General features: G+C 49.2%; 2 protein-coding genes across 7 annotated transcripts in view; both read right to left on the reverse strand.

The window, feature by feature from the left end:
• Positions 1-1,253, reverse strand: part of EBF1 (EBF transcription factor 1) — a 280,578-nt gene extending 279,325 nt beyond the window's left edge. For all 4 annotated transcript variants that reach the window (XM_037398542.1, XM_037398540.1, XM_037398541.1 and 1 more), the window contains exon 1: positions 283-1,253. In XM_037398542.1, the coding sequence (XP_037254439.1) occupies positions 283-416 (134 nt within the window). In that variant the 5' untranslated portion in view covers positions 417-1,253. The remainder of the gene's footprint in view (positions 1-282) is intronic.
• A 17,252-nt stretch (positions 1,254-18,505) lies between these two features.
• The window catches only part of RNF145 (ring finger protein 145), a 52,495-nt gene continuing 44,128 nt past the window's right edge, over positions 18,506-26,872 (reverse strand). For all 3 annotated transcript variants that reach the window (XM_037396676.1, XM_037396675.1, XM_037396674.1), the window contains 5 exons: positions 25,913-26,053; positions 24,406-24,588; positions 22,381-22,528; positions 21,297-21,653; positions 18,506-20,144 (listed from right to left, as the gene is read on the reverse strand). In XM_037396676.1, coding sequence (XP_037252573.1) covers positions 19,701-20,144; positions 21,297-21,653; positions 22,381-22,528; positions 24,406-24,588; positions 25,913-26,053 — 1,273 coding nt within the window. In that variant the 3' untranslated portion in view covers positions 18,506-19,700. The remainder of the gene's footprint in view (positions 20,145-21,296; positions 21,654-22,380; positions 22,529-24,405; positions 24,589-25,912; positions 26,054-26,872) is intronic.

Consider the following 26,872-nt stretch of genomic DNA (forward strand, 5'->3'; position numbering starts at 1 on the left):
CACGACGGGCTAGAGAGATTAAAACCCACCTATTCCTACCTAGTGAAACTCGCCGCTTCCTTTATTATTATTATTATTATTATTTAATAAAAAGTCATTCCTACGGGACAGGAGGGGTAGGTATTTAACTGGCGACATCTGCGCGAAACTCACTGCCGTTAGCAGAGCTCCAGAGCCGGCTTTTTGTTGGCGCGGGGGGAAAGGCGCTGCCCGCGGGGAGCTGCGCTGCAGGCGGCTGCGCCCCGGAGCGCGGAGCGGGGCGCGGGCGCGGAGCCTGCCTACCTCTGAGCGGCCGTGCTGGCGTCCAGGACGCCGGCTCCCTGCATCCACGTCCGCACCGCGTTCATCCCCGCGCCGAGGGGCTCTTCCTTCATGCTGCTCCCACTCCGCTGGATGCTTTCCTGAATCCCAAACATGAATCAGAAACAACAGCGCAAATCTTCCTTCTTTACTCAAAAAAAAAAAAAAAAAAGTGATGAAATCGCCAGGCGGACTGTTATATATGGGGTTTTTCTCTCTTTCTCTCTTTTTTTCTCTTTCTGCAGCTGATGTCTGGAATCAAAGCAAGTCAGAGAAAGCAAACACAGGCACGCACATTAAAAAAAAAAAAAATCCAGAGGCAATCAGAGCCCGGTTTTGTTGCTGCTGTTTGCTGCGTGTGCAGTTTGTTTGGGTGCTTGGAGGGGCTGGCGGGGTGCTGGGGGCTGGTTGCAGCGCTCGCAAGCCGGAGGAGTACTTGAAGTCCCTTTTGTATGAAGACACCCCTCGGATGGCAGCAGGAAAAAAAAAAAAAAAAAAAGAAAAAAAAGAAAAAAATCTCAGATGGCAGTTTAAGAAACAATAGGACGAACGGGAGCTGCGGCAGGCTCTGCTACATCAAGTGTCATTTTCCAGTGACAAGAGAGGCAAGTTCCCCCCCCCCCCTTTTCCCCCTCTCTCCTTTCTTTCTTTCTTTTCTCCCTCTTTCTTCTCTCCTCTCCCAGCCGAAGCGCTCTCTCCTCCCTCCTTCAGCCGCGCAGGAAGCGAGTTGCCGGAGCCGGGCGCACGCCGGGAAGGGAGCGAGAGGGGCGCACCCGCGGCGGCGGCGCGGACGGACGGCCGGAGGGAGACCCTGGGGCTCCCAGTGCCCCCTCCCTCTCCCGCAGCGCCGGGGCGGACTCGCCGTCTCTCCCTATGGGAGCCACTTTGACTGTCCCCGCCGCCGAACACGAGCCCCGCAGCCCCGGCGGGCGGGGGGCGGGGCCGCCGCCGCCACGCCCCCTCATTTGCATCGCGTCACCGCTCCCCCCCCGCCGCGCCGCCGCCAATGGCCGCCCGCGAGTCGCCGCCGCGGGGGCGAGGCCACGCCCCCGTCGTTAGCATAGCCCCGCCCCGTCGCCCCGGTCGGCCCGGGGGAAAGTTGCCCCGACCCCCCCCCCCGGGTGGGGGGGGCATTAATACAAACGCGATCGCGCCTTTGTTCAGCAGCGAGGCGGCGGCGCTGCCCACCGGGCCGCCCCCGAGCCAGGTACCTGCGGGGGGATAACCGGGGGAGGGGGCGGCACGGACACCCTCCGGAGGGGCACCCTGCTCCCCGCCCGGGCCGGCTCCCGGCAGCAGGCCGCCGCGCTCCTCGCTCCGGCGCAGCCGGCGGGGACAAGCGGCAGCGCGTAACGGCCGGGGTGGCCGTGCCCTGCCCTCTCCCCCGGGGCCGCCACGGCCGGTCCCTCACCCGCGCCAGGCTGCCGACCCCCGAGCTCCACTGCCCGCAGGCGGGGCTGCCCCCGCCCCTGCTCCGGGAGCGCCCCTCCGGCGGTACCCCCCAGCGGGGTTATCCCCAGCGCAAACACCGCTGGAAACACGCGTGGGGCCAGACCCGCCCCGGGTCCCGAAAAGTTCCCCACTGCAGTTCCCCAGATCCCCGCTGCACCCCTCCGGCCGCCCCGGCTCCTGCCCCGCTCCCGGGCAGCGGCGCACACCATTTCCGAGCAGGACAGTTCACGGAGAGAAGTCCGGTTATTTTCCCCTAGGAAGTCCGATTTTTTTTTTTCCAGGCAAACTAATAATAATAATAATAAAACCAATTCCTGCTCTCACTGGGGAAGCGCTGGGCGGGTTGCGCGGCGGCGGAGCGGCGGCAGTGCCCACCGCCCTCCCGGACCTGCCGCTCGTCCGCCTCCCGCAGCAGCCTCCATCCTTCCCCCCGCAACTCGCCCCGCTGCCCGTGCCTCGGCCACCGCCTCCCCACGGGCTCTGGCCGCGGAAGGGAGCTCGCCGCCCCGGCGGCGTGGGTTATGCCTCCCCAAATACAGGCTTGCGCGGCGTTTGCGCGTAAAGTGAAACAAAACCCGCTGCATCCCGGCAAGTCGGGCTGCTCGCCCTCCCCAGGGCGATGTCACACCGCGGGGGCTCAAGGGGGAGCCCCCGACCCCACTTGAGGGAGGGGAACCTCTGAAGTGTCTGGGTTATCTCTGAATTGCTCCCGTGTCTCGTGTCGTGTCCCGTCCCCCCACACACACCGCCCCGTCCCGAGGTGCGGAAGATGCTGCCCCGGGCGCGGCGGGGGGACGCTGGGACGGGCGGCTGCTGCCCGCCCCCTCCAGGGGCTGCGCAGGGCCCCGCGGGGGGGCAGCGGAGCCCACCGGGCCGGGCCGACCCCACTGACGACCCATCGGGAGCACAGCTAAGGGCTCCGACCCGGCCCGGAGAACAGACAGCTCATGTACAACACGCTATAAGCACCGGTATGCAGCTCCATAGGCACCCTCAAGCAGTCTGACAACTCCATAGGACCCTTTTCCAGCCACCTGTACATCACTTGGTATGCAGCAGCCATGAAAGCACACCGCTAACCCTCGGCCAGAGAGCTCTGCCTCCACTGCGGGCACGGAGCCCGCTGCCAGCACCTCGCTGGCAACGAGAAACCGTGCCCGATCCTTGGCTTTACGCGAGTCCACACACAAAACACCCGCAGCCAAAGTACGCTGTGTTCTCGCCTAGGAACCGTTACAGACAGCAAGTTTTCACATTCCCTGCAGATGATGTTTGAATCTTCACATAATGCTACTGTGTCATATCTCGGGGACATGTGGAGGAACACAGCCATACAACCATACATGAACATTTACGCCATAGGCATTGCATAGGAGTACTTTGGCCCCTGCAGTGCTCCGGCTTACTGGTCTTCTTCAGGCTGCTGCTGTATCACTTGTATCGTATCCAGCCTAAATGCCTCCATGGTGAGATACGTTTTGCAATTAAAAGCTATCTGCACCTGCACCGATTGCTCCTTTCCCAGGGCAGGGATCTGCCCAAGGAGGAATAATGCATTTGAATCAATATACCGAGCAGTTGGCAGATTTTGCCCTTCAAATCTGTTCAGGGGATCAGGGGACCGTTTCCATACCTCTTCCCGGATGCTGAAGGGAACAGCATCCCAGGAACAGTGTGAGGGCACCTCCACGGGGCGGGGACAGCCAGCCAGGATGGTAAAAGTGGCAAGTTCTCCACTACTTCCCTCCTTGTACACACCCCCCTCTGTGCCCAACACGCAGGCAAGCCCCTGGAGGCCCCCGCTGAGGGCCGGGGGAGATGCCATGCCCCACCCTGGGGCTTACGGGTAGTCTCAAAGTCACTAACTAATTGCTGCAAGGATGAAAGAGTTAAACACTGGCTCGACCCCCACAAGGAGGAGTGTGAAAGAAAAGCAGAGCTGAAACAAGGAGAGGGTGAGAAAGTCAGGACTCCGGAAAAAAAGTGAAAAAAAAAAAAAAAAAAGAATATAAAAAGAAAATAAAAAAGACCAAAAGAGCTGGCAGCAGGTGAGGAGACTTCTGTGCTCCATCCACCCTGCAGAGGCCAACTGTAGCATACCAGGGCTTTTATTTTAAAGAATTCCCAGTTGCCTTTAGCACTCACTTTCACCACACCGCCTGGGTCTGGTCTCTGGACCATCGCCACTGTACTCCACTGACTGCAGCAGAGCCGCTCCTGCACGGTACCGCCGTCATGCCAGCTATGAAGCCAGAGCATATCCATGTGGAAAGCTGGGTTTGTCCTTCCCTCAGCATGGCAAACTGAGCTGGAGGACACTCCGCAGCCTGCCACGGGGGAGTCCTTGGTGGGCTAGCGGGGACTCTGCGCTTAACTGTTTTGCTGCAGAAAGAAACTCAGGCACGTTGCAGCGAGGCTTCCCTGCAAGCCCAAGTTAAACGCTCTCGATGTACAATGCAGAATAAAACACACACAGACTTGCAGGCTGCGATTTGCTGCCAGAGGTGAGCAAATGCTTTGCTCCCAAAGCGACTGAGAGCCACGTGGTTGAGTCGTGGGTTTTACCCCAGCGACACAAACCCATAAGCTGCATCTTCACACTGCGGGCAGAAGCAGCTTACAAGCAGGACCAGGTCATGGTCACAGTGTCCCGGTCATGACAGATAGCAGGGACAAGGCAATGTTGGGACCCAAATGCCCATGGAAGGGAAAGGAGAAGGAAAGGGCTGGCCCTGGCTTACTTGTCCAATATAGGAGGAAACAGGGCTCCTGGGGAACAGCTGGTTTTGGGGCCTTTAAAGAAGGGGGCCACAGAAAGAGGCTCCACTCTGGCTGGAGGACAAACACCCCTATGAGGCTGGAGACAGAAGTCCCAGAGCACAGGAGTCTCCTGCATGGGGAAAGGCTTCTCCCCCGCCCTGACACAGTTTCCAAGTGGGCCCAAGGCCCCTCTTGCCTCTGACCTGGAGTTTATCCAGGGCAACTCCCTCCTCCTGCCTCCAGTCCCCACTCCCTCTGCTCCAGGGCTCCTGGCACAGGGGGGGGCCATCAGGCCCTGCTTCCCTCTGCCCAGACCCCAAGGGAGGGAAGAAGTGGTTGGAAATGGGAATTTCTGAGAGAAAAGCCTTCTGCTCCATCCTCCCTGACCTTTGCAGCTGGATGAGGCACCCCAAAGGGACTGTGCTCCTTCCTGCTCTTCTCAGGAGGAGATGACGAATGGACCCGTGCCGATGGGAGGAAAGGGAAAAGCAGCCTCTCCTCTCAAGGTGGGACTGAAAGCAGAGCACTCGGGGTCTGAGCACGTACCTGCACTTTCTGCTGATGCAGAGGTGGAAGGGACTTGAGGCTTTGGGAACAGCTCACTTGTATCCTCCCCAGCAAAGATGCTTTTCCTGAGTGTTTTCCTTAAGGCCAAAGGACTCCTGTTTCTGTCCAAAGTCTTCGCGTTAACAGCTAAATCCAGTGCCTGCCCTGGCAGGTGATGACACTGTTCAGCTACTTGAGGTGTTTTATTCCTCCTACTTGGCTTGCTCCTAGGGAGAAAGAGAAGAAAAAGGCTTAAATGACCGAGGGTTGGGATATGATGCTCTGCCTGCCCTGCTCAGGAGGAAGGACCCTGGGTGCCTCTGGGACCAGGCAGGGGGTCTGTCCATAGCACAATGAGAAAAAAAAACAACTTTTACCCAAGCTGCCACGAAGAAGCAGTGGCAACCCAGAGGCAAAGGTTTCATCCAGGAGCTTTCCTCCTCCCGCCTCCCTGCCTTGGGGATTGGGGGCCCTCGGGTCTCCCCACCACCCCCCCGGGATGGGGCAAGGGGCTCTCCCCCCGGGCCAGAGGGAGGCCGCCGGCGCTGGGGCAGGGTTAATTCCTGCGGGTGGGAAGCAGCGGGTCATCGAGGGAAGCGTGTGCCCGCCTGCAAGGGGCCGGGGGCAAGGGGGGACCCACCTGCGGGGGGCGGGGGAGGGTGCAGAACCCCAGGGCAGGGGGCTGCCAGGCGGCAGCGAGAGTCCGGCAGAGCAGACCCTCTCCCAGGCACTCATAGGAAGGAAAAGGACGGGACGGTGGGATACGGCCCCCCCTCTCCTCGAGCACAGCCCCCCCATCACCGCCCGGGGCGGGAGCCCGCCCCCGGCACCCGCGGGAGTGAGGGGCGAGCAGAGCTGCGGAGTTACGTCGAGGGAGCCCCGCACGGGGCTGCGGAGAGCGGAGGGCACCCCACCTCCGCTCCCACGGGCCGGGGCTGGGGGGCCCAGAGGTCAGCCCCCCCCGGCGCCCCCCCGTCCAGCGGCGGAGCCCCCGCGCCCCCAGTGCCGCCGCGGGGGAGGGGGCGGTGCCGGGGGCCGCCGCGCCGCGTGGCTACGGCGCCACCTGGCGGCCACGCGGGGGAACGCTCCCGCCGGCACCGCGGCTGCGGGCACACGCAGCGGGGAGCGGCTGGGGGGGGGGGGAGGTACGGGGGGAGAGCGCGGCCCCGCAGCCCCCCCCGGCACCCTGGCGCCCGTCTGTCCCACGGGGATCCCGGGGCACCCGCGCCTGATAGCGAATCTAACCCTGAGCGTAGACGGCGCAGAGCGGGGTTACCTGCCTGGGCCTGGGGGTCGGGGGGCTGCGGGCCACCCCGAGGGCGCGGAAGGCTCGCCCAGCCTGGGGTCCTGTCCTCCGTGGGCACGGGCACGGCCCCCAGCCCAGCCGCGAGGCCAGCCGTCCGAGCCGTGCTGCCGTCCGGGGGACAGCCGGCTGCAGGTGCCGCGGGACGGCAGCGCTGCCCAGACCCGACGGCGCCGTCCCCGGAACCCCCCAGCCCGAAACGCACCTTGGGACCCTCCCGGTAGCCCTGCTCATGCCAAAAGGGCAAGCTGGCCCTACACAGGGCTAGCACCCTCCGCTTTCACTGCTAAGAGCAGAGGAAACCTGTTTCTTTAGCCTATCAATGGAAATCGCGCTCTGCTCGAGCCAGCTGCAGATTGCCATTCCCTACAGTACTCACACAAGCTTGCAATGCGTTTAAAGCTACCTTGTATTTATGTGCTTATTCTGGCAGCCACTGGACAGATTATGGTTATTTTATCACACAAAATCTTGCTATGATTTTTACGTTGTTGGCGCAGCAAAGCATGTAAACATATAATCAACCACTATCAGCTTCAGGGAGGTGGAAGTACATGTCCCTCGTTTAGGAGGGGAGAACCCCAGAAGCATGGGCTCCGTCCCTCTGAGGGGATGGGTTTAACCATGTTACACGGAATGGATTTAAATATCTACTAAAGTTGTTACACGCTTTGCTGAATCAAGACTGAATACTATCACAAGTATTTTAAGTGGCTCAGGAATCTGTCTCCTTCTACACACTTACATAAACTCTGAGGATTTTGCATCTTGGCATTTTGACTTTAAAGGTTCACAAGCTCTTTTGAAGGGTGTACTCCAAAATCTCCGGCTTTCCCTTCAAACAGGGGAGGGATAAGAGAGACACAACCTGCTGGCTTGGCAAGTACCGAGCGCGGTCTAGGACCTGATTGCTCAGGATCTGGCTGCATTTTTTGTGCTGACCGTTTTGAAACCCGTTTTCCCTGCCATTCGTATTAACATCAGAAGGTCTTAGGTTTTCAGCAGAAACAGAACTGAGTTCATCATCTGGGCTCAGACATCTTGCCTGGAGCCAGAGGCATACCTTTGTCCAGCGAGTTTTTGCCAGAACACAGCACAGAAGTGCTTTGGTTGCAATGAACTTTAAGATACAAAGGGATACTCGCCTTTAGGTGGGCTTTGCGGAGCTTCAGACAACTGAAAGTTCAACTCCCTGCCTTGCATGATCCAGAGCAGGGCATTTCTTTGGTTTTACCTAGGTTTGGTCTAGGATCTGTGTGGTTTGAGGCAGACCGCAGACATCCACCTGGACTTCCCACATCCCTTCCTCAAAAATATTCAACCTGTGTGAAAAAGTAATAAAAGTTCTGGTAAAGAGACGACCAGACAGTGCCTGTTACAGGGGAAGGAATTGCCACATTCATTAGGAACTCTGGGTTACCCCGTGTTAGAAAGCCTGCTCCTGGTTTTAGGTCTGCATTTTAGCAGAGCTAAAGTGTGCCTAAATACTCGCCTGAATAGAATTTTTTTGCAAGTTGCTGTTCACTACCTAGCATTTGTGCAGAAAATAAGACAGCATAGTCCTTATTCAAGCACAACTCATGCTGGCTTGCATAGGAAAAGGGTAGCCTGCCTGAGCAGGCATCTGTGTGCGTTTGTTCCATATGCAGACCCATTCATTATGGATGATACACAAATGCTGCTCATGCTTCCCAAGCAGATTGTTATGGTAAGGCTCACATCCCACTGATCTCACTGCAGGGCTTAGGAAGCATTCAGAAGCCTCCCAAAATGCATTACAAACGATGTACGGAGAAATTACTTCCTCCAGCGCTGAAACAGAGTCATTGTCATGGTGTGATAAAGGAACTGTTAAACAGACGCAGAAACAGCACTGGAGCTGGATTCTAGCCAGGGTATTTCAAGCAACTTGTAAAAAGTTCACTGATTCTTTAATAACTCCACCTGGTTAGAGCAGGACCTCTGTTTTATGTGCCTTCCAGAAGATATGTTGCAAGAGAAGTGTGTCTTAGATGATATGAATCAAACCAGTTCCTCTAACATCATGTTGGTCTGGAATAGCTGTTGACCTGATGGAGTGTTAATGGGAACATTTATTTGTTTCTTTATCACTACAAAGATGTCATATATACTTACCCTGCTGCTGCCACTGTTCCCAAAGGGCTGTCAGCACAAGAGCCATTATAACATGACTGCCGGAGGTAATTTTTTTTTTCCCCCTCACACATTATTTCTTCAAATGATTCTGTAAAGAGAGAAAGAACTTGGATACAAAAATTGCTAGTAAAAGAACAGTGCAGTGTGACGTGAGCCAAAGAAGCTTTTCTAAACCCCTGCCAGTCTCCGTTTTTATTGCTTATGGAGAACAACACGCACACAGCCTGGATCCGCCTTGGCACGGGGTGCATGGGCTGCACCTGGCACACTGAGGATGGGATTTGCCACCAGGACTCTCCAGCACTCTCCCAGTTCATGGAAACAAACTGGTGAAGTTGGTTGGCATGGCACTGTGGGACCATGCATGCAGGGGCTGCGTTCAGGTGATACACCCCATCTTTGTTTGTTTCCTATTTCTGGCTTATGTGAGAGCGTTCAGACTTTAACACAGTAAATAAAAATTAGGTAGAAATCCACTGTCTTTACCTGTGGAAAAGAAAAAAATCCCTCACATTTCATTTGTGTTATGCAATGACTTGACAGTTTAAGGAAATTGCTAATGGGACCTTTTACTGCTAGGTCACTAGTTCAAACTTGGCTCTGTCAGTAATGACCGAGAGTATCTGATGAATGTTTGATGACGTGAGATTAAAATATGGGTCTCAATCCATTTATCAGTAGAAAAAACCCTTCAACAACTTGAGCCCCTTAAAGCTAATCCTGATAGGAAAGCCTGCAAGGCTGGAGCGTGAACAAGCCCTCTGCAGCCCTACAGTGGGTCAAGGTCAGGATGGGGGCATGCAGATGGAAAAGCTTACAGCGGTGATGTCTGGGCAGAACCTTTCTGTGCATAAACAAATCACTACTTAATGCACTAAAATACTCCAGTAACAGTACAGTACGAGAGAGCCAGATCCGGTATTGTTCTCAAAGGGAAAATGATCCTGGCGTAGGGGGGGAAGATGCAAACATTAGGAAATCCAGGATCAAGAACTGGTTTATACTAAGTGCCAAAACTCAGAAATTCACAATTTTGCAGGCTGAAAAGTTCTATTTGCCTATCTCAATATTATAACACTACCGTAAAGATGAAACTCAAATATCAAGGTAACATGTAAGTAGTCAGTAAGTGTCCTTCCTTATTTTTTTTTCGAGATCAACAGGAAAAAAAAAGTTATCGCCTAATTCAGTACTTTTGAAACTGTCCCTTGCTCTCAAGGAATGTAAAGCCTCGCTGGCAGAATTTGGCAGCTGCTGACAGGCAAAGACCAAGGGCTGTGTCTTGCTCAGACATCACCCGCCCCGGGAGCCCAGCCTGCCTCCCAACCCGCGCCAGGACCAGGTGCACATGCCAGGCGCTGTCTGCAGCACACGTGTGCAAGGGCCAGCTCAGCAACGTTTCCAGGACCTGCTCTGCACCCTCCTGAAGTCCCTCAGTGCTTCTCCTTCAGGACTCAACCTAGAGACCCAGGAAAATAGGGGGACCACAGAGGAAGGCAGGGGGGTGTCTGCCACGGCCGCATGCTCCCAAAATAAAGCGATGGGAAAGATTCGCATCCCTTGTAAACTCACCAAGTGCTTGCAGAGCATTTACCAGCCGTTTAGAGTAAAATTAAAAAAGCGTGAGGGCCATCTGGTGGGAGCAGGGAGGGGGTTTGACTTTACCTCATTGTTCTCTGCGTTTTTGCTGTGGGCTACATCCAGCTGCAGAGACTGCTGGCCAGATGCTGAGAAACTGGGGAGCGCTGGAGGGGCCGTGTGAGCATCACTTACCTCAGTAACGTGCCTTGCACCTCAAAACATCCTTTTTTAAGGGAATCACATCGATGATGAGTACGTCACTGTCAAAAAACGTGCTTCTGCCAAGTGCTCCTGCATAAGCCACAGAGGCAGCTGCTGGGGCCAGGGGCTGGTGCGCGGGGGTGCACTGTACCTGCAAAAACACGTGAGCACTGACTGCAGCACAAACACCTACCAGGGATGGAAAGGCTGGTGCTGCAGGCTGGGAAAGGCTCCTCCGCACCATTTACGGGGCTGGAGCAGGATTTGTTTTCCACCCAGTGAAGCACAGCACTCCCTGAAATCAGCAGCATTTACCTGACCGCTGCAGATCCCGAAGGACTGGGACTCAGCCTGCACCTCTGCCCACCATTTCAGCGGGTACCGTGCATGCTAGATGGGAGTGCTGGAGCGACAGATCCCAAAGCGCAGCCTGCAGACATCACCCCTACAAGCACGTTCTCTGACAAACGGGAACAGAGCTGACAGTTGACTTCATCAAGGTGTGATCTGCCCCTCCTGCTTGCGTTTGGGTTTGGTATCTGGCTATGAACATTTTATTCACCACACTTCACTAACATTTCTCACAGAAAACAAACTTACCACCTCAGAGGAATCCAGAGCTTTAACCACCTCCTGACGTCTTGCAAGGGAAAAAGTATCCATGATGCTGAGGAACGATGTGAACTGCTACCAGTAACGCTGCTCCTGCTCCACGTGTGCTGGTGCTCGCTTCGGGCACTGCGCAGCCTTCTCAGGCCACACGCTCTGCAAACAGCAAAGCCTGTGCTCCGCGCTGTGCCAGAACAGGGCTTCATGGATTAGTATCTGGGGTAGCCGCTTTTTGAACTCAATGCTCCTTCCAGGTGGAAAATTCAAAATTAAGGCCAAACAATTTTTTTGCATTATACCAGGAGTCTCAGACACGGTAGGAAGGTGCTGGACAAACAGCCGCTAGCCATGCAAAAGGCAGCAGGGCATCTGTATCGCACGAACAGCCAACACACCCACAGAAAACACCTTGCCATATAGGATGCGCCTGTTGAGCTCTGCAAGGTGCGCTCACCCAAATCACACCCAGCCGTTTCCCAACCACAGCTTCACAATGAGGTGAAACCCAGACTTGACCCTCCAACTACATCACTTGCTTCAACAGTCCCCAAGGCTTTGGAGTCGTTATGTATAGTGAATTATATTCTAATTTTAATATTTTCCCCCAGCCATACAACATTTTATACAGATGACCATTCCTGGGCGTCTTTACACATTCTGGGATTTGATCCATATTGATCCGCGCACACTTCTTCTAGGATCTTTTAAGGCTGCAGAAATGACAATTTCCACACTAGTTACAAAATAATTACCCATAATAATTTAATAATGAGCTTTCCCTTTAAATTATTAACATAGGTAGCCAAGAAAATTGTCAATTTTAACAAGTTTAAATTCAAATGATAAATGCCAGATCTGTGTTAAATGAGACCAGCAAATTAGCAATTAAAATATTTATGCAAGAAGGCAAAAGATACTGTATTCAAGGAGCCAGAGAGCAGTCTCCCATTGGAATATCTGACAATAGCCTCTGTTTGCATATCTCAGCTTTAAAACCCTCTGCAAAGGGAAGAGGAAAAAATATCTAAACCCATAATTGAAGCTGGACAGTGTTGCCTGGTGCCCAGTGGGATTTCTGCAGAATCCAAGCAATTCTCAGAATACCCTTGAGTTATGTTGAGCAGAAATCCTGACCCCAATCAAATTATTTCTGTCATATAAACTTTTGTCTCTGGGAAGCTCCAAAGAAAAAGATTGCTTCGTGTCACCTCACTGCTACGTTGCTGAGAACAGAGTCAACGATGCTGCCTGATTTTTAAGGAAGGGGGCAAAAACCATCCTTCAAGCTGAAAGGGAAATACTGGTGTTGGAGCAGATCTCTGACCCCCTGTAAGTTTAAATCCCATTTTTCCCAGCAAACTTCACAGACACGAACAATTAGCAGGGCATCAGCATCACAGGGAATATTCACCTGGGCACATATTCACCTGGGATTTAGTTGGTGAATTCAAACGTGGAATTTCTTTTGTTATTTTTTTTCCCCAGTAAAGCTCCCCAGGTACTATTTACACATGCAAAACCCCACCAGAAGGCAGCGGTGGTGCTGAGCCCGCTGGCTGCCCGCTCCCAGCAGCAGTGCCACTCTGCCCTGCCACAACCACTGCCCGCCAGCCCCCTGCCCCACTCCTCCTGGTTGTCACCCCCTTGCCAACATCCCTCACCTCCCCCCCGCCCGCCCGGCTCCATCCATCCTCTTTGCCCTGGTCATCTCTGTCACTGATAAAGAGAGAAGGGAAACCCCTGGGAAGCAACCCCAGGCTTTTGGGAGGTTCGGAGTCCCATTGCACGGGGCTTAATCTCATCCAGATGTTCGTGCAGCGGTCCCAGCACCTTTAGGACGTGTGGTTAAGGGTCAGATCCCCAGGAGTGAGGCACAGGCTGAGTGCCAGTTTTCTGCCGAGGGAAAAGTTTGATCCCACAGTCTGATAGAAAGCAACATCAGAGGAGCATGAACCGACCCCCCGGCCTGCACCCACAAAAGCTCAGCACAAACAGATGCAGAGGCCGCTCGTGGCCGAACCCAGAGGGGACAGCTCAGGAGCCATCAGCGCCCAGAGCGACCCAGTTAAAAAACTCCACGAGGGCAAGACTCGTATTTTGTGTCGAGAACAAGCCTGGGGCAGGATTGTGGCAAGATTGCAGCAGCCCCGCAGCACATCACCCGACCCAGCACCTGCCTCCAGGGCCAGGCAGGTTTCAGAACTGTTTATGGTCCTTGTCCACACCAAGGGAAAAAGTGACCCTGCAGCTTCCTTTAACTCTCCTTTCCAGCTCCACACCTTTAAAAAAAGAAATCGGGACCTGGAAGTCGCCAAAGCCATCTCGAATGCAACTGTAACTGGTGAGAAACAGCTGCATGGGCCCCCCCAGTTTTTGTGAAAATGCCTCTAACCACTTCAGACGGTCCCCTTCACCATGTATTACAGCTGGATGTGGGAATGTGCACAGACCAGAGCCCCCCCCAGCTCAACAAGGAGCTGACACACTTGGTTCCATCTTCTGCAGGACTCAAGATGAATGTTTAAGCACATCAAAATATAATCAATAATTCTAGTAATATTCAACAGCTGGGTTTGAGGTTCTCCCACTGATGTTTCCCACCACCTGTGCAAATGAAGATCATTACCAGCCTTTTTTTCCAGCAAGGTAACTAGAACAGCTATACCCAAACACACACGTATGCAAAGATTTTTATCTTGAAAACAAGTTGTATCTTAGCAGGTTATATTTTTTCATTTTTCTTTACTTACCAACATGCACTTTCTAACACGGAGGACCTTTGAGAAATTAATTTCCATCTGAAAACAAACAAGGGCTGAAACAGTTTATAAAGGAACCCATCTTTCAAGGACATTTCCTTTTAAATTGCACAATGTGGCTCTTAGCAAGGAAAATAAATAAAACTTAATCCCTCTACATTCCAGCTGGCATTTTTTTCCCCAAGCTAGAAACGAACAATCAATTTAAAGAAAACTCAGACTACGGTCAATTAAGGAACCATGTATCATTTCATTTATAAATACCAGGTACCTATCAATTGATTATTTTGATCTAATTAAGTCAGTTTTACATTTTAAATTCCTGAGAATCATTTTCCCACATCACCATCCTAAGCTTTTCACATCTGTTGCTGCAAAATTCTGCAGATCGTCTGGTCTTTGGCTGTTGTATTAGCTGAGAGAGTTTCAGCTACCAGATTTATTTAAGGATGTGGATTATAAACCTCCAGGAAATGGCAACCACTGGGAAAATATGTGTCTAATTACTTGTAACACATAGAAAATGTTTTTCTTTATTTTTTTTAGATTTGGGTTGGTTGCTTATGCACAGAAATTGTCTTTCTTTTATTTCTTATCTCTTCACCCAGATTGGTCACCTTTAGGTTTATGTGTGCACCAGATACACTCTCTTAGCAACGTTTAATACACTGCCAGCCCCCAGCCCCTGCTTCTCCCTGGGTTTTCACCACCTTCCCAACCTCCCTTATCCTCCCAACTCCATCCTCTTCATCCTGGTCATCTCTGTCATTGAAAAGGAGAGGTCACCAAGTTTTGCAGGCTACATCTTTCTCTAAAGGACAGCGTGGGTTTTCAAGAGAATACTCAATACCTCAGAGCCACAGAATGCATTTGCTGAGTAGTTTATCAACTGAATCATAACTTTCTTTATGAAAACGGATGGAATTTCCCTGGCCAGTCTCCACGTCAGCACTAGGCGTTCCCAGGCACAGCCATCCAGTGCTGCAGCACTGAACTGCACCAAGGAGAGAAGTCAGCGCAGCTCTGGCCTTGGACTCCAGCAGGATGCTAGTAAGTAAAATAGCCATACCAAAAAGAAATATGCATTGTCAAAAATAAAACTGGTATCTTCAGGGTGTGGGGGAGCGAACTGTGATCCTTAATGTGATAGAACACATGGATCACAAAAACAGGGTCCAGTTAATTTCTAAACTCAGCATTGTAACACTGAGAAAAACAGAAAATTACTGACACCTTTATAAGCGCAAGCAAAGCCAAAGAGATTAGTAGGGAAATGTATCTGTCAGTCTTTCCCACGTATGTTTTTGTGGGGTGACATCCCAGGCGAGACTTTGAATAAGCAATCCTTAACAGGACAGGCTTAACTAATATACAACAGCTCCAGACACTGCAGAGACTGAAAATTCATACTGGAAAATGACCTAAAGGTTTCTTCATACAAATTTACCATGCAGGAGGTAAAAAAGAGCCAGCACCAACCCACCGGCTGCCCTCGCAGCCTCCTCAGAGCAACGTAACGCAGCCATGGCTCAGGGGCTGCTGCTTCTTGAGAACTTCCAGCCCAGCACCAGCCGTGCCCACCACCTGCTTCAAACCAAGGGGCTTCCTGCCCCTGGCTCTCCTGACCCAACCAAACCCAGCAACCTCAGGTCCACGCTAGTTTGGTTACTTTTATCCCGAAAGCAGCTGGATTCCCAACAACATAACATGCTTCCGACAGCCAGTTCTTCTTCCCAAGTGTGGTTTTCTTTGGGTTTTATTTTTGTTTGTTTTCTTTTTGTTTAGACAGCAACATCTACTTTCTTGTATACCTTACTTGCTAAAGATAATCTGATTTTTGAACCAACTGAAATCAAACAGCTAAACTGTCCCTGCCAGTTAGGTAAAATGTTACAAGTTCTCAAACATTCAGATAGTTTAAGCCCAAACCCTGGTTTATTTTAGCAAAAGGATCGAGGTAACTTAGAAATTGAATTTAAAAGACACCAGGAAAGAAGAGGACTCTGAATGAAAGGCTTTCCCACGCTGAAAAACCCTGTGCATTTCAAGAACTCTGCCTTGGCATAGAACGAAGCGTTCCACTAGGAACAAGGAAGGAAATGGATTTTTCTGCAAAATAGCCAAAAGCCAAGGAAGCCAAGAGCAATGCAAGTCAAACGTAGGCTTTCAAATCAAATTCCTAGTCACAGACTTGTTTGCTCTTCTCATGGAGTCGTCTCACCTTGTGTAAATACACCTCCCTGAGCCCACAGCAATGGGCTCTGTAAATCAGCAGCACTGGGAATACTCTACAGGACCAACTCAACACACACCATCACACCATGTGATCAGCACTCCCATTTCCAACAAAAAACCAACCAGCCATAAAATTCCCAACTGTTCCCATTATATCACCTAGCTGGAAGCATCTTTTTGAGTCCAAATGTTCGTCAATCACACCACCATCAGGAGTCCAAATGAAAATGATTCCAAGCCTCAGCCTACGGTTTATACCCTGATCATAAACACTCAAAAAGCATTTTTTCCCCTATTTACTCATGCACAGCTGCAGAGAAAAAGAAAATCAACTCAAAGCAAGCAGTGTCCAACAGGGAGCTCTGCACCAGACAAAGCTCAGAGGTCAGGAGCATTCACCCAGACGCTCTGCAGAGCGGAGACAGAAGGTTCACTGCGTTCCTTACCTCCCTTCTCCTCCATAGCAGCCTTCCCCCTTTTTCTCCTGTTCCCCTCCAAGTTACAGTTTATTCCCGCTACAGGATCCAGCTTGGCCTGAGTTTTGGCAGTTCTCGCTTCGTCCCTGAACCTCCCGACCCATAAGACACAGCCCGCGTGGCTTATCAGTATTCCTTTCCCACCCACCTCCACTCCTTGCAGGCTTATTTTTAGGTTCCTTCTAGAGCTCGCTGTCCCTAGTTTTTCAGAAAATGGTGTTCTGTCAGCATTTTTGAGTTGGAAAAAAGCAAAACCAAAACCAAAGCAAAAATGAGCACGCACGTACACCCCCCCCCCCCCTTGAACTTTCTAGTCCAGCAGATTTTACTAACCAGTTCGCTCTGCCTCATGAACCCTGCAATGCACACTCCACCTCGGCTTGCTCTTACAAACAACTCTTTGTAACAGTGTTGGCACCTAACGAAGGTAGCTTCCATCTTTCAAGGAAAGCCCTGCTCCTATGAACTCTCCAAGCTAGCAGCCTTCCCTCCTTTCTTTCCTCTCCCTCTTGAAAATATCCTTCTTACAGTAAAAAAGGTGCATCACAGCTGTTTTCATCTCCCCCTGCCCCTCTTGCCAGGAACTCCACCAAGACTGCCCGAGCCTCCACATCTTTGAGCCCCTTCTCCAGCACGGAATAGTGCTTTTGGTTTGCTCCAGTGGGAACCTTGCAGCATCATTTCTCCTAAAAGACAGCACATACATTCCTGATCTGTCAGGCTCATTTCCAGTGCCACATCCATGCTTCCAACCTGCAGTCCTGGCAGATGCTGCGTTTGTTGAATCTGCTGTGGGCCTGTTGATTCTTAATGAGCAGTCTCCCGGTGCACTTACCTCTTACCGATGTTGGTATAAATCCACAGCTCTTTCCTCTAGCTTTTGCATCACAAATCAGCTATGAATAATTTAGGGTAGAAATTGAAAGGTTCATTGCCAAGAGATCAGTCAGGCTAGAAAACAGCTTCTTGGCCTAAGCATTGAAGATAACCCTTACTTCTTTTGTTACTTTTTCAACACCACTTCTTATATTCATGAAAGCGATGATGTGACATACTGTGTGGGATCGCAATGAACTGGAGTGGATGACCCCTGGGATTCCCTTCTGCCCTCACGTGAATGCTGGGGTGCGCACCAGCTCCTCCCCTCCCTCCCCTGCGCTCCCCAGGAGGTATCCGTGCAGCAGCCCCAGTCCAACCTTCGCTCCACAAGACGGACCAAGCCTAGCTCTTCCCATCCCTTCCCAGGCACCGGGGGTACCACTTGCTTCCTACTGTGGAAGTCAGGGGATCTTACACAAAGGAAAAGCTTCCCATCGCTGGTGTGAGGAACTTCTGGGGACATTTTTCTGCACCCAGGGACAGCAAGCAGAGTTCAACAGAGTATCCTTCAAACACATACTCTGAATTGAGGGGAAAGTCTTTGGTTTACAACACTAAAGAGCACCCCATAGCAGTGCTGCCCAGAAAATGCCCGTTTCCTGCCTCCACAGACTTTTAAGCATGGGTAGAATGGAAACAGTCTGAATTGCGTAGACTAAAAGCTTGGACACACACAAAACATGTTTTTGAGGAGGATTCAATTCCACAGAAATACAGGTGTAGAAGACCAGGACCCAGACTGCTGATTAACAGGAGTGAAAACAAAAAGAGTTCAAGAAAAAAAAAAAAATCACAATTCCCCCCCCCCCCCAAACACACCCAGCTGTTAATAAAAGCTTTGCAATGATCAGTGAAGCACCTGGTAAATCTGGATTTTTGATTAATATGCAAGAAAACAAAAATGAGATACAGAAGCAAAGGATGGTGTAACTGATATCCCCATCCTGCCAGGTGAGAAGGAAACAGGCTTGGGTTTTACTTGGGGCTCAGTAGCAGCACTCATGGCCTCCAGGAGCAAACATGCCTTAGTGTTCTTCTGTTGCTCTGCACTGGCCATGATCTGGTGGCAAGGACCAGGGGAGGCCAGGAGGTATCACTAAGACACACAACATTGAAAAAGAAATGCAGGAGAACAGGAGCATCAGAACTTCGACTGATCTCCAAGGGGGAGAGCTACTACTGCAGAAGAGCCTCTAAACATACACTTAATTCACAGGATTTTAGTACAAGAATCACATAACCAGGTGTAAAAATCTTCAAATGTAATTTATTAAGACATTCAGCTATGTCTGTCAGTCTACATCCAAATTTACTACTAAAAATAAAATAGTATCACATTTCACATTAGGAATACCGACTTTGAAAAACACTTGAGTCAAGCCTATCGTATAAATAAGTGACTAATTTTCTCTTCATATCAAAATTCACATAAAAAAATTGCCTGCCCCCTACTCCCACCTATTCCCCCACCCCAGTCCCTAGTTCTACTTGAAGCCATGATGAATGTAAAAATTTAAGTATGGACATGTCCTTGTCAAAGAAAAAAGGTGCAAACCTATTAACAGCTTTAAAAGTGGCATTTGCGGAGTCTGATCATACACAATAATGTACTCATTCCCAAAGTGCAAATATCGCCAGAGTTTAATACTGTTTTAATTCAGCTGCAAGAATTAAACATTACACAGCACAGTACTGCAAGGCCTCTATCTGTGCCCTAAAACTTATCCCACTTTCCTCCCGCACACGGCAGCGGAGGCCAAAGTGTTCATTAGAGCTTTAGTTCACTTCATGCAGCCCAGACTGTGCCCATTATTAGCAAAAGTTTCATATACATCGAAATATTGAAGACTCCGTCATAAAAGTCAAGAGTCACTATAGATTACATGAATTCAAATGCAACTGCCCCACCAAGAACACCCAAAGCATACACATGACGTATTAAGTGTGCTTCCATCTTCTAGTACAATCACTGATGTTGTATCTTTGATTTTTGCTCACGATCCAGAAAAGATTTTGTCAGCAACCAAAGCTGCACCTCAGCCAGAGACTGGCAACTCACTGCACTTAACGCCGCTCAGGTACCCTGGGACGTGGCTCGATGCGACACCCTCTTCCTGCCCAAAACAAAAGCTAGCATTCTGTCAGTCTGTCTACAACCTCTCACAGACCTCTTGTTCCTCACCTACATCTTGAAAACACTCACTGCAATTTATTTCCAGACATCCTTCCTATGCCCACAGTTCAGAGAGCTTCTGGAGTCATTTCTACTACGTCTCACTGGAGTTACCACTACCAAGCAGCCCATAAAAATCAGCATGGGAGATTACATTTTGACCAGCATTAATAGCTACGCTTCTTTCACAGCTGTGGAAGGATAGGTTTTCTTCTGAGTCAGACTTGGATCTCTGAAATGTGTTTGTTCCCACGTCATCCTTTGTCACCTTAGAGCTGGACACAAACCCTTGGGTCTTGAGCAGGGCATCCGTCCGGGACTGCAGTGAGTTCTGCAGCACAAGCTGCTCCCTGGCTGGCCTCGCACCGGCTCGTGTCACTGTCCATGCTTTGAGACCCTTCCATCTCAGCAGAGGCCTCCGGGCCGTCCTGCCCACCTGCGACCTGTCCATTGCTCTCGCTAGAGCTGTCTTTCACATTTGGCCCGTTGTCATGTTCAATACCAGGAGGCTCAGCTGCATCTCCAGGGCTGGGATTTTGCTCTGCACTAGGATTTGGCTGTTGAACTGCCTCTGGTCCCAGTCCCGGTAGCTGTGAAGGGCTCTTAAGTTGGCAGTGGCACAGAGGGCAGGTTTCTTGCACATACAGCCATTTCTTAAGACAACCCGCATGAAAAAAATGGCTACATGGTGTGATTACAGCAGTTTTCATATCCTGAAAGGCATAAAAAAAAAAGAAAGACCATATTATTTGTAATCCCGTTCCTCTCCCCTCACCTCATACACCTAATGGGTCCACTAGCCACAGTCCACAGGCAAGAGAACGTTCCTTCCTTCATACCAGCAAGTCTCCACACATTCAAGTACACACACAATTCAAACACAGGCCAAGTCTGGCTGCTTGTTATTACAGTGTTTAGAAATTAGGCAAAAAGCTTTGTTTATAAAGTCTTATTATAAAAAGAGTTTTTCTAGAATGAGAATCACAGGATTAGTTGGCTTAAGAAACAACTGTGCAAGTTAAAACACCGCACTTACAGATACAACATGTAACAGCAGCAAATCAGAAATGAAGTTAACACCCCAATTACGGCAGCCGAGACCCACATATTACTTAGTCCGGTGCTTCAAACACCATCATTCAATCTGGTACCAGTAGTTTTACTCTTCAAAGAATTTGTATCAAGTTTGGAGTCACTCCAATTCCACACTACTAATCTTAGGATGGTTCTTTCACTGTCATACATAGCTACATTTTCTATCCAAGAGAAAGAGAGACTTTGGAGTTAGAGGTGCGATAAAGATATTACTTTCAGCATTAATTTCTAAGGTACTTATATCTGCTGGCTTACATTAGAAAGACCCTTAACCTTTTGATAATTAGGTTTCTGTTATAAAGCTGACATTGCACATAAAGTGAAAGTAACAATGTCTGTAGAGACAGAGCTGCTTCTACGGAATAATAACAAATCAGCTACTGAATACACATTGTCTGTCACCATAAAAAAAAAAAAAATAATCTTCCACTAATGAAGAAAGGGCACATTTGCTGTTACTGTTGAGACCAGATCAACCCAAATACCAGAAGTTTCAAAGAAGCTCAAGGACACGGTTTGTTGTGTAACTGGAGAAAAACGAATGAAAGTTTAAACATATCCAAACTATCTCTTTATTCATAAAAACTATCCCAGCAACTGTACTCCAAATCCATTTACACAAAGCAGAAGACTGGGTAATTCACGTAACTTTTTGAGCACAACATTCTCACTCATTAAACGTAAGGAACTTGTTTTACTAGTTGTGGTCTGAACTTGACAGTCTAGACGTATTTCAATTCAAGTCAATCTTTTCACACTTCCATTCATACCTGGTAGCAGATGGCACAGATATCATTGTGTTGCTCTAACTGCTCTTTTGTGGCAACTGGCAGTGATTTTATCTTATTCACAGCATCTCTGCGAAGAAGGAAACTCTTCCATCCCAGTTGGGCCCGCAACCACACGTTGTAATAGGAGTGAATGAAGATGATCACAGAACCCATCACAGTCCATTCACCAAAGATCGTTTCTGAGACACCGTACGCCACCACACAGAGAGCGACGAGGAACTCCAGCAGCCGGTACGTGCCATTTACATAATAAATCACATCATCCATATTTTCTACGGGTTCTTTTCTGAACTCCTCCACCATAAACAAAACATAAATGAAGAGCGTCCCAAGCACCTGTAACACAGTTGCAAGACCATGAGTTCAGCATTCAGTTCTGAACGGGAGCTTATGTCCTTCCGCACTGTCCACCTTGCTCTGTACCCACAAGCTCCCAAATCAGACAGAGGGCAGGGCAGGCAAGCCTCAGAGGAGTAAAATTGTTGCTGAACTTCAAGACAAATAAAAGTCACTCTTTCTTGCAAAGCATTTAAGCTTGTTCCCAAGTACTCCCCCTTCTGTACTTTCCTGAGTCCAGAACACAGCTGAGTTGACTAAAAAAAAAAGTGCTTTGCATCACGAGGAGTGATTTTATAAATTCAATAATTAAAAAACCCCAAGTTATAACAAATACTCATAGCACAAAACATTGCCTGTATTTACACTACTGTGTTTGAACATCAGATTACTTTCAAAAGAGCCATGCAACAGTACATAAATAAGTACTCGGGGAAGGAGGGAGTGTGGGGGGAAACCACAACGCTTGTCACTATGATAGTTATGCCCTCAAAAGCCTTTTGACTTTACAATTTGAAATAGACTTCCATTCACCTATGTTCTCTGCCCACCCCAAGAGCTCTTTAGCCTCAGATACAGGATAAAGAAAGAGATTTTTATATCCTATCTTGTACTTCTGCCCTTCCATCATCCACATTCTTTTATCACGTATTTCTGCCCTCTCCCAGAGTAACAGGATCACAGTTAACGCAGGGCTTCATGGCTGGTACAGGGCTAACCTTCCTACCTGAAGAGAGGTTAGAATACTGCTGGAGATAATGATCAACAGCCAGAAATCCATGTGGAAAAACTGACAAATCATGTAGGCCATGTACGCAGGGAACACGAGTAAGAACAAACAGAGGCTGACTGCTCGGAAGTGCTTCCACAGACTCCTGCAAACAACACAACAGGTTTTTATTTTTTAAGTTACATTTGAGTGTCAGAATAAGAACAGCCTGACTGCTGGATGTAGCTATGTTAGGTGTTTGTGGAAAGCTTTAACTTGTTGAAAGGAGTTTCTATTTTACTTGGGCACAGTCTCATTTCCAGCATGCATACTTACAACACCTACAGTATGAAAAGTTCCCTCTGACCTGACCTTTGCTGTTTTCAGCACAAAGATTATGGGCAAAAATTCACATACAGTAATTGTCGTAATGGGTCAAGTCAGTGGAAGTACCCGAGATACTGAACATTTCAGAGGAAAGACATTAAAATAAAAATATTAAATATACATGTAACTGTTCATACACTCTTCTATATAAACAGAGTTCTCCCAGATTATATACTTATTACAACTCTTCTACATCTTTTTGCTAATATGCATGGGGCAAAGGTATTTCCTTTCATCAGCAGACTTAACCCTGCTGCTTTTAGCAGTATATTCCCCAATTCAGGGATCACAAAAGAAGAAATGTAGCAGGACTGGAACATTCATCTCTGCCAGTCCTGACTCTGCTCCTATCATTCACTTCTTCCTAATCTCCTCCTCAGCCTAAAAACACTATCAATCTTTTTACAAGCATCCATTCGTGAAGGCTTTCAGAATATCTCTGGTAATTTACTATACTACCTCTACATGTTCTTCAGATTGTATTTTAACCTCATTTAGCACTGGAAGTGAAGTATGGAAAAAGTGAAAGTATTGGAGGGACAGGACAACAGCAGAAACCGGCTTGTTTAACACAGTCTGAAGAAACATCAGAATGCTACTACGAGGTCTGCAATTCTGTGTCTGTGTGCGAGGGAGAAAGGGAGCACTGAAGTGGAATTTATCCTGATCCTAGTTGATTTAGAACTGCCTGTGAGATCTGGCAGAAGAGAGTTAAGACTCCCTATCATCACAGGCTGCTTGTTTAAGCTGGGCAGAGGCTCCTATCCTGGCCCTACTCCCTTTCCCTCTGTTACTATATTTGAATTTAACGTGCTGCAGGCAGAACACGCCAGTTACAAGTAGCCTCTAAGCTAAACAAACTCTCTACACATAAATAAACCTCTTTTATTTCTTCACTTACAGGTTACAGAAAGGGAAAAGTCATAAGCAATTAAAGATACAAACAGCTTAATACAAGAACACCAGATACCAATACAGCGCTTCAAATTAATCTCACATGCATCAGAACACTAATGCAAGCCTTCCACCTCTCATTTTCTGCCAGTAAACCCTATCATTTTGTGATCACAGCCTCACAAAAAAAAAAAAAGAGGTTTGACAATATCTAACACAAGGTAATTTCTAGAAACTTTGCATCCTCAATAGCTGCCAGAGACCGCTGCATTAGAGGAAAACCTACCCAACTGCAGAGGAGGTTAATGAAAACCATTCTGCAAATCCCCACAATCGAACGTGGGTGGGGACAGCACAGGCACTGGAGTCCTGGATTTGCTTAACTGAAAGCACAGTGCACTGACGCTCTTCCTAGGAAGAATAACCACTGAGCAGCGTAACACTTGGAGTGGGCAGCCAGCAACTGCAGAACAGCACAGCATTGCACAGGCAGGATGGACGCAGTCCTGAGCAAGAGGAGGTGACCAAAGTCACCCCAGTTTGCCAGCATACAGCAGGGTAAAAAGTGTTCCTATGTGCCCTTGAGGGAGTAGGGAAGAGAGGGAAAAGCTAAAGAATTTAGACTAGAAAAGAATTCTGCATACAGAAAAGGCAGGGTAACTTTACAAGCTACTAAAAACCCAAATCTGGCCATCAATCCCCAGTTTATCACCTCCTAAAACAGCATTGAGTAACTTTCAGTTTAGGAAACCAGTCTCTTACTTGTCCCTTGAGGCCCCCAATGCCAAGACAATGGGATCAGCAATTTCCAGCATGGACTGAAGTATGGATGCCACCACAATGAAAAGAATAATACTGAGCAGGAACGCCCGATGCACAACTTGGAGCTCAATCAAACCTGTCTGCACAGCCAGGATCAGGAGTGTGACTCCTTCAGTCATTCCCCTGCAGATGAACACAGTCAAAAGAACAATCAATCACATCTTTGTGTGTCAAAGCTAGTTCAAAAATACATCTAGAAACACCAGGAAATAAACTGTTTCTGCCATAACCCTTCTAATGCCACTGGATGTAGCTTTTACTGATGTCCCTGCTAGGGCTTTATCCAGAGAGGAATCTTTTCCAGAAATGCTGAAGCCTTGGGGTTCAGGAACTAGCAGATTTCAGAACCCTGCTCCTGACTAGCAGCGAGTGGCCTACAACCAGCCCAGCAGGCACCACCCAGCGAGAGAGTCCCCCTGGCACAAAGCACTTTAAGGACCCAAGTTGTGTCTTAAGATGAGGAACCCACCAGTCTCAGTGTTGCCTACACAAGCCCAAAGCAGCCCTGCTACGTCTACACCTGGGCACCAGTCAGGCTTGCTCCTAGATCACCATGAAGATCCTCTCCACCTGTTATATTTCCCCATTACCACCCTCTTGCCTGTCCTTTGGCCCTGGGGAAACAGCCTTGACTCAACACCCCAGCCGGTGCTCAGTTTAGGCAAATCAGCAGTTTAGCCATTTTCAGTTTATTTTATACAGCTGTCCGCTTCTTTTTTTGCTTGGAACCTCTGCCTGAATTTAGTACCTCCAAGGACCACAATTCAGCACCAGTAGTTGATGCAGTTCAAGTGCAGATCGCCCAGAAATGCATGCTTCCCCAAAAGATGCTTTTATGTAGACTGCTCCTGGGCAACCCCAAATTATACCATTTTTGCTTCCACATCTTGAAGTCCTCATTTGCATACAGTCTGAACTTTATTCGATAGAGTTAATGGAATAATGGAGAAAGGTAGTGTCATACCTAGGATCCCAATTTCATATTAGACAAGCTGGGACAAGCATTAAGAAAAAGCAGTTTCTACATTTTGGCTATTTCCCATAGTAATTTACAGGCAATCCATACAAAGCTGTGTTTTAAGCCTCATAGATTAGTAACGTTTCACACATGACTACAGGGTGAATGAGGAAACAGAAGTATGAAGCATATTATCCAAGCATGTGAAAATTTTCCAGTGACTCATGAAAATGAAAGCGCTAAGATGATCAAACTGTGCAATCATAAACCCCAACTAATAGCCCTGAATTTGTTAACAGAAGTGAACCATCTCACAAAAAGTCCATTTTCACCTCAAGTGCTTCTAACACACACAGACTGGCCTACAAAAAGCCTGTCAAGGATACCTAGGAGTTCATAAGTTAAAACACTACGATGCAACCCATATATTTCTACATATATCCCTTTTTGTCTGCTTCTTTTTAGACCTAGGCACAACAAGGTACTTACCTGTTCATAGCAGGATCGTTCATGAATGCTCGGTAACCCTGCAAGTAAAACTTGCAGAGAGTCAGAACTCCCAAAGCAACAAAAGAGACTGTAAAGACCAAGCCCAGCAGCGAGTACGGCGTGCTACAGCATTCGGCAATGCTGGGAGGAGAGAGGGGAAAAGAAACAAAAAGAAAAGGTCTGTTAATTAAAATCCATGTGATGAGCTCTCCCTTTGTTCTGTTAACTGTGCAAGCTGGTTTTAAAGCAAAATTGGATTGGCTTAATGAAAACATGAAAAGCTCTACACTGCCATGAAACCCTCCTATAAAGAGAGAAAGGTGAGCCTTATTCTGTTCCTTCTTTCCAAGACACAAGTTCACCCCAGCTAACGCTGCTGTGCTACGGTGTTTCTGCCGTCCCTCTCCAGCGCTGTCACACGGTGGCACTGTCCTGCTGCCGTAGGGTTTTCACAACCAAAAGGCAATTTGTCAGCCACAACGCATCCAGGCGGCTTGCTGAAATTTCAGCCAGCTACCAGAAACACAGGGTTAAAGCAGATGGACTCTTTCAGGCCCTTGACACTCAGATTCACAACAGTGCAAACAAACACCCAACTGATAAAACACTACTGGGAGACTGGGGGCTTTTTGGTAGCCTTTAGTTCACGTCCGATTCAGGTAGGCAACATCTGTCTTTCAAAGTGTTGAGCCAGAAGCAGCAAAATAACACAGCGAAGAATATTCACCCTCAGCAGGCTTCTTCCTCTCTTTTGCTACAGCAGTGAAGTCTCAAAGACCGAGACCCCAGCATTCATTTGACAGTGCTGAGAGCACATCTCCCTCACCTTGGGGCTGCTCTTCAGCTGATCCCGGCACTGCAATGTTTGGAGCAGCCTAAGCCTCAGAGAGTACTCTGGCTTCTGAAACATGCCACCACCAGAGTAAGGGGAGTGCAGTGCAGCGCACCCACCACGTGCCC

The sequence above is a fragment of the Falco rusticolus genome, chromosome 8 (assembly GCF_015220075.1).
Source record: "Falco rusticolus isolate bFalRus1 chromosome 8, bFalRus1.pri, whole genome shotgun sequence".
Classification (NCBI taxonomy): Eukaryota; Metazoa; Chordata; class Aves; order Falconiformes; family Falconidae; genus Falco; species Falco rusticolus.